Raw genomic sequence first — 14,205 nt, 5'->3', positions numbered from 1 at the left:
TGAATGTCAGCACTATATATTAAACACTTTTGGGTCTTTGCCATGAAGCCCAGCACTGCATACATTGTGCCTTCTCAAAAGCTGTGCCCAGTGCTCCCCACACAGCCAGCCACAGTAAAATCATTTCCTTCTTCCTCATCCAAGGACTTTTCTGCTCATCTATCTGCCCATGCCTGACACTCACATACATTTCTGTTCTTTCTTAAGCCAATTTCCCAATCCTTTTCACTCATCTTGCTGTTCTTTCCTATCTTGTACTCCTGTACTTACACCAAGATAGTTTATTTCCAACTGAACATCTTTGAACAGAGTTCTGCTTCCACATACAGAAATAATAGTTTGATTTTAGATAAGCTGTACATGATGAAATCCTTTCAATCCTTGCTTTTAAATCAAGTTGAAATTTATTTACAAAGTTTAAGGCAAAACAACCCATTACGGTTAGGGCATGTGGAACTTCTGTTCTTCTATAAGGTTCTGCACTTCATGGAGCCAAAATAAAAATGTAGCTGAGATAAAACTCTTTGAAGGTTCAGTGGGCATTTCTACCCTTTCTCTCAAATAGACGTAGAAGTACTAGGTTATTCTACAACATAAGGCAGTATTATGAGAATTTCTGATTCACTAATAAGTAATAATAAAGTTTTCTTGCATCTTTCCCCAAGATATATCTCTAGCCTATGCTTATGAAGTAATAATGATTATATAGTAATAATGATGATAGTATTTAATAATGAGCATTTAATGTGCTATATATTGTGCTATTTTAGATTTTTGATTTTACTTAATCTCCATAATAACACCATGAGTTAAGTATTACATTAATATTTTTCCTATTTCAAAATAGGAAAACTGAGACCTAGAGTAGTTAAGCTTCTTTTCTAGAAATACAAACTAACAGCACTGGGACTGGATTGCCAGCATCTTTGCTCTTAATCATATTATCTTGGCTCCTGTCTTACAGGAAAGAGCACAGCATTGGAGAAAAGGATTCTAATCCACTTGCCACAGCTAAGTTAGGGCAAGTCTCTAGGTCTCACTTTACTGCTAGCTAAAATAATGGACTTAGATCAGATGATCAAGAAAGTTCCTTTGTAGTCTAATATTCAAATCTATTGTTAACCAAAACATGTTGGAATTCAAAATCCTATTTAACTTTTATGCAATTGATCTCATTAGTAAAATAAATTTCTTTATTAAAATGGAAATTCCATATTTAAAAAACCAATCAGTCATAAGCTTCTATTCATCTGTCATTCATTCAGAAAACCATCAGATGGCATTCTGAACTCCTCCAAAATCCAAGGCTGTGCGTCAGGGCTGAGGACTACCAGAAGAAATCAGACTAAGTTAGAGATCTTGTGTTTAAGGAACTTAGTGTCTAGTGGAATACAGAAGAGATGATTATAAATAACAAAGTAGAGAGTGAAAGATATCATAGACGGGTAAGCATTTATTCTATAGGTCTTGCAAAGAGGAAGAGATTATTTGGGTACCATGCAATGGGGATGGGGGTTTGGAAGTAGATTCCAAAGAGCTTTTGGATTGGGACTTAAAATAGCATTGGAATATTTTTTCTAATACATAAAAATTGCATAATTTTATATTGAGTTACTTACAGTAAATATCAAAGACTGCTTGTTCAGAGTAAACTGTTTTCTGGCCAGATGGTCCATAATATGTCACAGAGCAGGTGAATGGCATTTGAATGTCAGCCTTGGTTGTCTTGTACTCCAGGGATGAAGTCATGATATAGAGCTGAGTCACTGGGTCCATTTGCTTTTTAAAAATTATGACCACCGCTGAAGAAAATAAAGAACACTAATGGTAGGATCTTTCATCGGAAAATCACAGTCCTTAATTAACTGTCACAGCAACTTTGAGAAGTGGTTTTGTCCCTCTTACTGTATTTAACAGGAGGGAAAATTGACATGTAGTGAGGTAGATGTCTTTTCAAAAACATGAATCAGAGACATGGACAGAAATAGAATCCTGGAATTCTATCTCCCACTCACTTTAATTAACTTTTAGAACATGCCATATAGAGAAATAATTTTCTCTGCTCTTGATTCTTCTGCACAAGGCCTAAAATGATGTTTTAAAAATCCCTTCTGATTTAATGGATACTTAAAGTAACAAAGTATAGAGTCATAGATCAAAAGAGGGCAATGCATTTAGACTCAGGATAGTCTAAGGAATGCTTAGACAAGAGAAAGGCAAAACAGGTCATCTGAATTTATTGCCCACTTCTTACCCACCTCCTTCAAGGGGTTGCAGAACTTTTCCATTCCTGTACCACGTGATGTTGCCATCCGGATAACTGTCTTTTGAAATGCACTCACCCAACTGCAAAATAAAGAGGAAATATTACAACCTTGGTTCCATCAGTGGTTGTCCATTTGAAAGCCCCAGACTCCTCAAGGGACGCAGAGTTACTCCAACGATTTCCTGACCCATTCATTTTCCAAGCCTTGACTAAGGACTGAATGAATGCACTCTTGTATAAAAACAATGTTTTGTGCTTAAAATTATGGTCTTGCCCATTTTAAAATGTGCAATAGATGCTGCCACCATTAATGAAATCACATTCATTTAAAAGCATTACCCAATTCATTTTGACAGTATTCAGTTTTAACATTAAATAACATAACTATATTAACATTGGCTATTACCATGGTTCATAGATCTGTGTATTCAAGAATCATTAATGGTGTTAAAATGAGGCTGCCTCTCCAGCTTCATGCTACATTTATTTCAGATGACATATACTTACCACGATCTATAATCCCCACCACTTTATTTCACATGTGTTCTTAATATTTAGTGTTGTATTATGCAGTCAAATTCATTCTGATTCAAAGAATTCTGAACTTGTTTTTTCCCCCAGCCAAGGAAAATTTGGCTATTTTAGTTAGTGAAAATGAGATTATGAATCAAGTGATGTGTTCATATATGAAACTCCAGTTTTGTCCCTCCTTCAATACAGACTTCCTTCAAACCTCTGCTACTGTGATTGTTTAAATCTGATCTTATCCCTTAACTTCAACTTTTCAATAGTTTAATTTGTCAATAAGATAGAGACCAAGCACTATACATGACAGAAGCCTTGTCATAATCCAGCTTCTCTTTAACTCTCGAGATTTATCTCTTATTGCACTCTCTTGCCCACTGGCTAAGCACCCAAAATTCCAGCAACGCAAATAATGTGTTTCCCAAACATGCCATTTTCTTTAACATGGTATTATTTCATATTGTTGGAAAGCCCTTTTTACCTTTGGTCTGGAGAAAATCTACTTATGTGTCATTACTTCATTAAACATCCATTTCGTTCAAACAAGAAAGACTTATGCCTTTTTTAACTCTCATCTCCCTCTCCTCCCTTCAGAAATGACCACGCCTTCCTCTCTGTCTCCTCTCTACCTTGTGCAGATTTTCTGCCTGGCACCTGGAACACTGTCAGCTCCACAGAGCAAAGTCTATCTTATTTGTCCTGGCATCTGAGGCCAGGAGAAGGCATTCAACACTAGGCTAAGGAAAGACAATTAATCAAAAACAAGTTCTTACCTTTTTAAGCTGCTCTGTTTCAAGAAATGGGGCTTTGCTTACAATTTCGGGTTTAGATGGTTGCTCTAAAGTTAAGTAGAGAAAGATTTTAAGTGCATGTGGGAGAAGAAAATGAACTTTTGTGGTTTGGTTTATAGAAATAATTCATTTACTCAAAGTAGAAAAATAAGCAACAAAATAAAAAATAGATTTCTCATATAATCTATAATTAAGAAATCTGGTTAGTTTACCCCTTCCAAATATTTGCTTTATTATATTAAATATTATTTTAAGTGCTTATTATTCCTGTGAATAAAATACTGGTAATGTTTTCTGGCTGCTTTATAAACAGTGAGTACGGTTTAGATTGTAAACAGAGGTTAATATACTAAAGAGGATATGTTATCTGCAATTGGTTACCATGTGCACTTTCTACTTAATAATTTCCATCTCCGTAGATGAAAACCTGAGTCCACATGAATCTGAATCACAGGGGTGCTTATTTAAAATGCAGATTTCTGGGCTCTACCTGGCCAACTAAATCAGCATATCTGGGGAAAATCCTATAAACCTACTTTTTAAACAAGTTCCATTGGGGATTCTTGGGCACAGTGGAGTTTAAGAATCACTGCTCTAAAATCATGGGAAACGCAAAGTGGCTAAGGGATGTAGAAGCCCAAGTTTCCTGTGAATTTCACACCTTATCTTTTAAATGAAGTTATATAATGAAACTATAAATGTGAGAAAATCTTTCAAATTTGGAACCTGAGATAATGGACAGAAGCGTTTTAAATATAGGAAGTTCTGTAAGCATAAATTCTAATAGAGGCTTCAGGAAAAATTGATTACAAATTGCAGCAAGAAGGTATTATTTAAACTTATTTTATTCTTAGCTATCAGTTATCTATCATTGATGGATTTTTAAACTTTTTAATTAGCTCTAACAATTAGTCTATAGAAAATGGATATTTTCTCATTGTCATTGATTTTTGTGAGTCTCATGGAGAACTATTCTATTTTCAAATAAATAGACAAAAACAACCAGCTATTCTCTCTTCTATAGTCTTATTGTCTACCATCTCTATACTTTTAATTTTGACTACCAAACTAAACTAAATTGCTTTTGTATAATTATTACTCAATTTGGAATTCAGTTATCAGACATGTTACCTACCCAGACCATTATAGAAAACAAGGATGAAGACAAAAAGTCTTTGGAACAGCAAGATGGGTATCACCAAGATTGTATGCAAAAATAATGTAGGCTTCTTCAGGTTAACATTCTGAGTTAATTTTCCCTTTGCAATTGTTTTATATTAGAAATTAGAATAATTAATAATAATAGTGAATCTGCCTATCTGTTGAGCTTACACTTTAATTATAAGAGGCCTATTTACTATTAATTCTAGAAGTATAATTCTCTTGATACAATTTTCTGAAGAGCGATTATCTATATTCTAAATGCACAGATTGGAAAGAAAATATAAGAAAGATAAAAAAATGGAAAAAAGAAACATAGAAAAATAGAAAAGCATAACAGACAATTATATTAACACAAACAAGAAGTGGCACCTGGCTACCTGATTGTTAGGAATGTGACCAAAAATATAAAAAACTGACAAAACATAAAAAACTGGTCCAGCAATTTCACTCCTGGCATATATTCAAAGAAAAGAAAAACTCTAATTCATAAAGATTCATGTACCCCTATGTTTTTAGCAGCATTATTTACAATACACAAGATACGGGAGAAACCTAAGTGTCCATTACACATAAAGAAGATGTTACATGTGTGTATACACACACACACACACACACACACACACACACACACACACACACACACACACACACACACACACCCCTAATGGAATACTAGTCAGCCATATAAAATACTGAAATTTTGCCATTTGCAACAACATGAATGGACCTGGAGGGTATTTATGTTTAGTGAAATAAGTCTGACAGAAAAAGACAAATATTGTATGTTATCACTAATATGTGGAATATAAAAAAGAAAACAAATGAATGAATATAACAAAACAGAAACACATTCACTGATATATAGAACAAATTAGTGGTTACCAGTGGGGAAAGGAAAAGGGGTAGGGACAAGATATGTGCAGGGGGTTAAGAGGTAAAAATCACCATGTATAAAATTAATAAGTAACAGGTATATATTGTGAAGCACAGGGAAATATAGCCATTATTTAGTAATAACTTTAAATGGAGTATAATCTATAAAAATATTGATTCACTATGTTGTACACCTGAAACTAATATAATATTGTAAATCAAGTATACTTCAATTTAAAAAATGTTTTTCAATTAGAAAAAATAAATTATAAAAATCAAAACGACATAAATAGCAGTTCCTGGGAAACATGTGGTAGGGGATTAAAGCCTTCTCCAATACACATCAGTAGTCTTGGTTTTACCATTATCTTAATGTAACATCATTAATGTTCATAATTACAACTCTGAGTTATTGAAAAAACCTTAAATTATGTTCAGAATTCAATGTTTTATGGCAAATGTCTAATACCTTTGAGAGAGGGCTACATCCAAAATATTTAAACAGAACAAAAATCTTGGAGCTTGAGTAAATGTAAGTTCTCTGGGAACTAAAATCAGTTATTCAGTGACACCTCTCTGAAAGCTCAAGAGAGGTAAGATATTAAATTAATTTTTGTGGTTGATCAAGTGTCAAGATTAACAAGAAAAAAAGAGCAAATAGTTTTTTGTTTCCTCAGTACTATCTATGCCTGGAATATATAGAGAGATTTGAAAAAATTCTCCAAAAAATTAGGCTCTTAATAGAAAATGAGGATGGGCAGTTTTGTTAAGTTGTACTAATTTCTAGTTCACCAAAATCAGATACCATTTCAGTTGGAACATACTTCCTCTAATGTCAAATATATTCCTCTACTTTGACTTATAAACCCCATATAACCATAAATACTGATGTGTTACAATTGTTGGTCTTTTCCACATGGCCATGTGTGCTTTCTTTCCATAAACACTTTCTAAAATGTATTCTTATTTCAATAAAATAAAACTGCAGCAAACCCAGGAAAACCTGATGAAAGTATGCTAAAAATTTAGTCCTCTTTGTACTGTTATTCACTTTTCCATTTAGAAGAGAGAGTCAAAGTGGGTATTGAGAAAGTAATGGTAATACCTATTGCATTTCTCTGAGTTATTTTCTCAAACTTTTGTTTCAAACCCTCTATATTAAATACATATTTTGTATATAACTTTCTCTTATATTAGCTTGTAACAATTGATGAGTATTAGTTAGAAGACCATAAAAGAGGATGTGTACTATTTTAGCAAAATTGCATATTGATTCCAAAGTGTTTTAAAAAAACTTTATGTGAATTATGTCTTAATACGATTCAAGGATTCATAACTAAGTATAGAATTGAAAGGGAAAGTCATACTACAAATTTATTTGCATTAGTAAAATAATTTTGTCAAGAGTTTCACAGCCAGTTGAGGATGGAGTGATGAATGCAAAACTGCTCTATATCACCCAAATGCATGAGTGTTATTCTCAATAACCTCACACAGAGGATGTGGCTCAATTGGATATGGGAGGAGAGCAAGAAAAGGCAGGTGCACTGGTTACATTGAGTCAAGGGTGCTTCTCTCAGTACTTTGTCAGCAATCAACTCTTGATGTACTTTAAGTAAATCACTGTGAGTATGAAATCATAGTTTATTTTCCTTATGAGATGGGAAAAGGTATTTTTTATATTTAAAGAATCAAAATGAAATATACAGTGTAGATCTCATTTGTTAAAAAGGTATTTTCTGCTTCCTTCATTCTGAAAAAATAAAAATGACTTGCAGTTGAAAGTTGAATAACTTTCACAGGGAGGGTGGGAGGAGGGATGCTCAGTTTTGATAAAACATTGAGAACAGTGTCCCAATGAAAGCTCAAATAACTGTGATGTCAACCATCACTAGAAGAGCTGGTTGGTCCAGGTGGAAGTTGCGGGAACAATCTTCCTTTTAATACCACACACACCAGTGCAGAAGATTAGGCTGGATTGTGGTTTTCAAATGCTTTTTAGTACTCAAGCCCTTCTCCCTTTTTTCCCCCTGAACAAAATATCATGAAAAAACTTCAAAATATTGAGTGGGCGAATTATAGCTAATCAAGTAGAAGCAGCTCCTCACCCACCTCAGCCCTATTCATTAGCACGTCAAGAGGATCCTAGGAACAGAGTGGGAAAACTACCGCCTAATCCAAAGTACTTATTTACTGATGATGAGGGAATCGAAGCCCCTGTCCTGACTGGTGAATTCACTTGCCCAAGGTCAGAAATTAGCAGCACATCTAACAAAGCCAGATCTCCTGATGACCAGTTCAGTTATTTTTCCATTGTACCACCGACAGCCATTTGGCTCTCTGGGCAAGCATTCAACCTCTAAGATCTACTCTTGCTAAGGGATGGTTTTATTAACTTCAAATGTGCATTAAATGCAAACAGTTTGATTTTGATGCCATTCAACTAGTAACCAAACAAACAAACAAAAATGCCTCATTAGTGGTGACAAAGCATGGGACTTACTTGGATCTGGTCTGCTTTATGGGCATGACTTCTTGCATCTGAGATATAGCTTAAAACTGAATAAACAAACTTACATCAGAAGTAATAAAGTCATCAGTCATGGCCTCTAGTTTGAATAAAAACAGTTTGTGCTCATCAGGAGGACACCGCAGCAAACTGATCTGGGATTTGCTCACGTTAACCACACTCATTGTGTGGTACACAGTGCACGTTGCTAGGTGCTAGGTGACTCGACAGAAGGAAACAGAGGACTGATTGATGAGCCTAGTAACTCTTAAGTGATTGCAATATATACATGTGTAGAATGAAAGCCTCCATGTCACAGCTGCTATTTGCTTCACAAATAATGATCCAGTGTAAATTCATTATTTTTAAAAAAGCAAAGCCCTTATATGCTCTTGCAAACTCTTTCTTTATCATGAGCTGTGCTGTTTATTTAATTGGACTTGGAGGGTCCCACAGTTTCTAGTATAAAACCCCATTTTCAAAAGTGTGTAACTTGTCTATTTAAATTCTCTCTGGCCCAGAGCCTGGAATGCAAATTCTGTTTCTGAGAATCACTTTGTTTTCAACAACATTCAAAAGAGAAGCGGGTAGGGGGAGCTGATGGTATGCAGGGTGTAAGTTTGTTTTTATAGCCATAGAAATCCTCTGTATTCCAAAACAGCTTACAAATTTTATCAACTTAGGCCAAATGAACTTTTATGGCATTTAAAAAATTATATTCTGAAAATTGTCACAAATGTTTCTTCGAAATGGAACAACCTGAATTTTCTCGACTTTCTTGTAGACTGTCTTGATATTTGGTAATTTTAACATAATAACAAAGAAACATGTCAATGACAAATCAATACACATAACTTTAAAATGCTGTGACTTAATCTCTGTACCTACTGCAGTACATTCTTGTGTACTTATATTTACGATGTCATGGCCTAATAAAAAGATTTTGGTTGCTCTCTTTAGAAAAAGTGTTTTTAGCAGCACACCATCCATCTTCCTAACAACATCAAAGTGAAATAAAAGACAAGAAAGAAAAAATACATGGGACTTTGGCAAATACAGGATGGAGATTATCCGGGGTGTTTAATGGAAGGGGGCATAACTGGGAAACGCTTGGTACTTCGTTTGATCCATAAAATGATTGAGTTGAGTGGATGGTTTCTGGAAAGTACCTTCTAAGCTGAAAGGTAATAAACTGAAACGTGTACCATGCTTTTACAAGGTTCTTCGGGAGAACAAAGGTCTCCTTGATAGTATAAGCACTCTTTGAATCCTTGTCATGAGTCCATAGGAGCACTGAAGTCCATATAAATGCTTAAGGGACAGTCCTACTTAGTTGTATAGGCTATTACGAGAGAAACAGGAAAAATCCAGGGTTAATTGCTGTAGTAGCAAGGCCCTCTGGGTTTCTTTCTTCCCTGTTTATTTTAATAATTTCTAGGTGCTGTCAAGTTATCAGAAAGCAGAGGAAAAAACTGAAAAGTGAGACCTCCTTCCCTAATTAAAAAAGACTGGCATTCTGAAACTTTCGAGACCTATTTTTCTCCCTGTAATTTCTAAGATATTAAGATGTAATGAAGGTGGGATATTTTATTAGAATATTAAAAGATAAAAAGTTTTAATTAGAACTTCTCAAGTCATTCATTTGCATAGCTAGTTGTACACGCACATTAACTATATATCATCATGAGGCAAAGTAACCTCCAGTAATTATTCCAAGTTTCTTCTACAACCTTTTCTTGTTCCAACCCTCCTCTACTTTCCCCCTGGTGGATTCCATGCACACATTTAGAGTGGGGTGAACTTCTTTACTTTAGGGCAATTTTCTGAACCGCTTGAACAGTCTCAAGAAGTAAATCAACAAGCATTAAGCATTAAAGGTCAAAATGTGTGTGTGTACGCACACATGTATACACATATATAGAAAACTTAGGTCTCCTGTTTGTTGTTTTTACATATCAAATGGCAACTTTTATATGGTATAGCCAAATGCATATATATGTAAGCATGATATGCATGAACATGTGCATGTATTATATATCTATGTATCAATATTTATCACAGAACATTGATTTGTACGTCAGTGAAAGTAAAGGATCACATGTCAGTTTTCATTTAGCAGTACTTCATATCACAGGAAATTTTACCCAACAAAACAACAGAATATTCTTTTATTTCCTCATTGTAAAGCTCCTATTTGCATTTCAGGTTTTTTGTTTTCCTCACTGACAGCATGCACGAGCAGAATGAAGATCTCTAGAAGTCCTCTTACATAGATGCCTACTGTGGAGACACTACAGAGAGTTCAGTCTTCTTTCTAAAGAACATTTTCTAGTACCAGCCATCAATCCCACTTAGCAGTTACACTGCAGACTACTTACTGAACACCTTGACTACTGTAGGTGCCTCAAACACGTTGTCCTCAGTTACGAGCATGCACACAAATCTCTTTTCATCACTGATCTTTGCGTTACTGATAGAGAGAGTGTAGTTTTCTGAGAGGTTCAGTCTGTCTTTGTATTCTGGTACATCGTCGTACTGCACACTTTTCTTTGTAGAGGACCTGAAGGCAATAAATACTGGGGAGCCATCAGGCTTTTCCTAAAAATTGAAATAACAATACATTTTTTAAAAACAGGCATATTTAGATGTTTCAGGATTACAGCCAGAACAACAAAATTTTCTTGGCCGTATTATTCCACCAAAATTTGTAGTTTGGTCCAAGAAGAATAATTTTAGATAAGTGCCTCATATAAATCTTTGGTTATAGAAAATTACTCTTCATAAGAAGAGAAGCTGTTAAGTTCTTTTACAGGTATCAATTTAAATATACAAAAATGAAAGGACAGAACTTTAGGAATCCAAGCTTTTCTTGCATCTGGAGGACAGAATTAGTAACTGTTTTGAAAATGACAAGGGTTGGCCTTATGTCTAATGTAAAAGAAAAAATATAGATGAAAACAAACATGTAAGTATTATGTTACAAAAGGATTTTCAGCTAACTATCAGAGCAAGCATACACTTGAGCTGCAAACACTCATTTAGAAATCCTGGGCAATTATCTTTAGCATGTTCATTACTTTAATCCACATACTTTATGTGTCCACACTTTTCAGTTTCAGCCAGAACTGGCATAGCTGACCTTTACACCTAACATAGCTTAATGAGTCTTCATAGAGGAACAGTATTTGCCCTTGTGAAATGATCATGTCCATTAAGCAATAGAATTAATCACTAAAACCCATAGTTTTGCTATCTGAATCTTAAAACTTAGCTCGAAGGGTTTTCATATAAAATCTGGCATATACAATTATGCCAAGAGCACTGAGACATAATTCATTTCTTTCTCTGCTCCCACAAACATTCTCTTACATACTAACAATAATCTAAAATAAGGGCCAATCCCTCTTCTACTTACCTCACAAGGCCTTTGAGAAAATAAAATATGATAAAACATTCTAAAATGCATGAAAAATTTCAAGGTGCTATAAGGGGTAACATTTTAAAAATTATTAATATTTACTAATGTTATGGACTAAATTTATATGCCTAAGCCCTAACCCCCAATGTGGGATTAGTGGAGGTGGGCCCCTGAGAGGTGTTGAAGTTTAGATGAGGTCATGGGGATGGTACCCTCATGATGGGATTAGTGCCCTTATAAGAAGAGGAAGAAACGTGAGAGCTCTCTCTCTCAATGAGAACGCAAAGAAGAGGTTTTGTGAGCACATAGCAAGTGGCAGCTGTCAGCAAATCAGGAAGAGGGCCCTCCGCAAGAGGTGAATCAGCTGGCACCTTGATTTTGGACTGCCCAGCCTCCAGAACTGTGAGAAATAAAAGACTGTTGTTTAAACTATCCAGTCTGTGGTATTTTGTTATAACAGCCCAAGCTGACTAAGACAATTACTAAGCTAATCTTGGAGTCCAAAAGGTTTAGCTGGTTGAATATCTGAATACATCAGTAATATTCTCCTTAAATCTTTTAATTTTGCCACAGGTTTACAATGCAAATCCTTGTATTAAATCATTCCTTCATTAAGAAAAATATGTTAGACCAGTATCTTAAATTTCTATAATATATTTGTTCACTTATGCAAGAAATAATAGTTATTAAATTTCGAGCACTTAACTGTATGCCAGTGTACTTTCTTTGGGCTTTCCATGCATTAATGGATTTAATATTCATAACAACCCTGTAAATTACACATAATATTGTCTTCATTTTTAGACAATGGAGACAGAGATTGGTTAAATAACTGGTCCATTGCCCCAGCCAGTGTATCTCAGCAGGGCCAAGACTGGAGCTCCACAGCCTGGCTCCATTATAACTACACTATATCATTCTCGGCAGCCATTAGATGCCTCTTCTGTACAAGGCACAGAGGCAGATGCTGGTGAAGAGGTGGTGGGAGTGAGGTAGGGCGGGGTGCACAGGGAGCTATGATTTCCATTCACAGGGAGATTACGGTGCAGTAAGAGAGAAACTAATCCATCTTTCCTCTGTGTTTGCTCCCTTTCACTCTTTCCAAATCTGCTGTCTTTCAGGTTACATTAAATTAGAGGTTGTATAGTATATCTGCAAATCAGGACTGCTTTTAGAGCATATGGTACTTCAAATGTATCTCATCAGTTTATTACTGAAGGTTTTTGTTTCATTAACAATTAGAAAATTGTCATTATTATTTGTTTTCATTGCCATTGTGCCAGTTACATTTAGGTGAAAATTATTTCCTGGGCATCAGTAATGTCTATAATCACAGAAGTTTTCACCACTGTATTCCATTTATTTTAGCATTAAGTTTGACTCAATGGTGAATGAGGTGGTAGTCTCCCAGACCCTTGGAATTTTAGGGATGCTAATAGACTTTGTCCTCATAGGCCTTAACTTCATATTTCCATTTTTATAGGGAGCCAGAAATAGTTAAAAATTACCCAGTGTGAGCTGGATAACAGGAGGAGGGATCAGGGAAGTGCTATGCTGCCTCACCTCCTTCTTTTGCCTTCACCTGACCTTCACACAGTGTGTTTAGAGCTTAGTAGCCCCACACTCATAACAACTTACACTTTTCGTGCAATTACCATGTGCCAAGTACTAGGTAAGTATTCTGATATGAGTTACTTCATGTAACCTTCACAACACTATAAGGAAGATTATTATTATTTCATTTTTTTTCTATGAGAAAATGGGGATTAATTCACTCATCCAGAATCCCACAGCCAACACATGGTAGAACATGTCAGTCTGACTTCACAACCAGATTTTAAAAGATTGTGTTATACCACCCCTGGGGTGCAACTTACGTACATTTCTATTCTGCACAACATTTGTTCTTGCAGATATCTGAGAGGAAAAGTTGTGTGGTTCAATAAACTTAAGAAATGAATGAACTCAGACAATTCATCATGTATCTTAATATAGGAAAGGCTCTGAGAAGTACTGCAGTAAAAAAACTTTTCAAAAATTATTGGACCATCACAAGAAGTAAAGTAATATAGAAGTGTAATTGGATTTGAAGTAATTCAGAAGTGTAAGATGCTTTCAGGAATATATCAACCAATTAATTCTGCTTCTTTTTACGTGTGTAAGAATAATACATAATAAAAATCTATGCCCAAAGTCAAAAAAAAATATTGGACCATCAAATCCTTTTCCTATTCAAATACCTTTTAACATTTCATGGACCTAGGGAAAATTTGCCAGTTGTGTTCAATGAAACATATGTCCTCTTTTTAAGCTTGCAAACCATTGTGAGTCTCATGTGATCTAGCACTGGGAAACTGTGCCACACAGACACCTTTTGTTGGTCTTGGTAATGAAATTGAGATATTTTATCAAAGTTACCTAGCCTTTCCACATCACCTACCAGGATATCTACCCTTCATTTCCAGACCCATCGGTACCTTGATACCTGAGAAAATATGATTTTGCTACCTGCAAAAAATGAGTAAAATCAGCAATGTTAAATTTTAAAAGGACCTACCACTTCGACTGAGTTCTAAGAACAAGTACCAGTAACAGGCTTCTAACACTGATGACTAATTTTCAGTGAACATTTGAATGCTCTGGCTTCTGGTGCATCTTG

General features: G+C 35.1%; 1 protein-coding gene across 2 annotated transcripts in view; it reads right to left on the bottom strand.

Moving 5' to 3' along the window:
- Positions 1-14,205, bottom strand: part of ALCAM (activated leukocyte cell adhesion molecule) — a 204,897-nt gene that overhangs the window by 47,228 nt on the left and 143,464 nt on the right. For both annotated transcript variants that reach the window (XM_082840326.1, XM_082840325.1), the window contains exons 3-6: positions 10,507-10,726; positions 3,565-3,629; positions 2,259-2,346; positions 1,620-1,802 (exon numbers count right to left, since the gene is read on the bottom strand). In XM_082840326.1, coding sequence (XP_082696452.1) covers positions 1,620-1,802; positions 2,259-2,346; positions 3,565-3,629; positions 10,507-10,726 — 556 coding nt within the window. The remainder of the gene's footprint in view (positions 1-1,619; positions 1,803-2,258; positions 2,347-3,564; positions 3,630-10,506; positions 10,727-14,205) is intronic.

This window comes from Leucopleurus acutus (assembly GCF_964270905.1).
Source record: "Leucopleurus acutus genome assembly, chromosome: 5".
In the NCBI taxonomy this organism is placed as follows: domain Eukaryota; kingdom Metazoa; phylum Chordata; class Mammalia; order Artiodactyla; family Delphinidae; genus Leucopleurus; species Leucopleurus acutus.
This window is presented reverse-complemented; position numbering and strand designations above follow the sequence as displayed.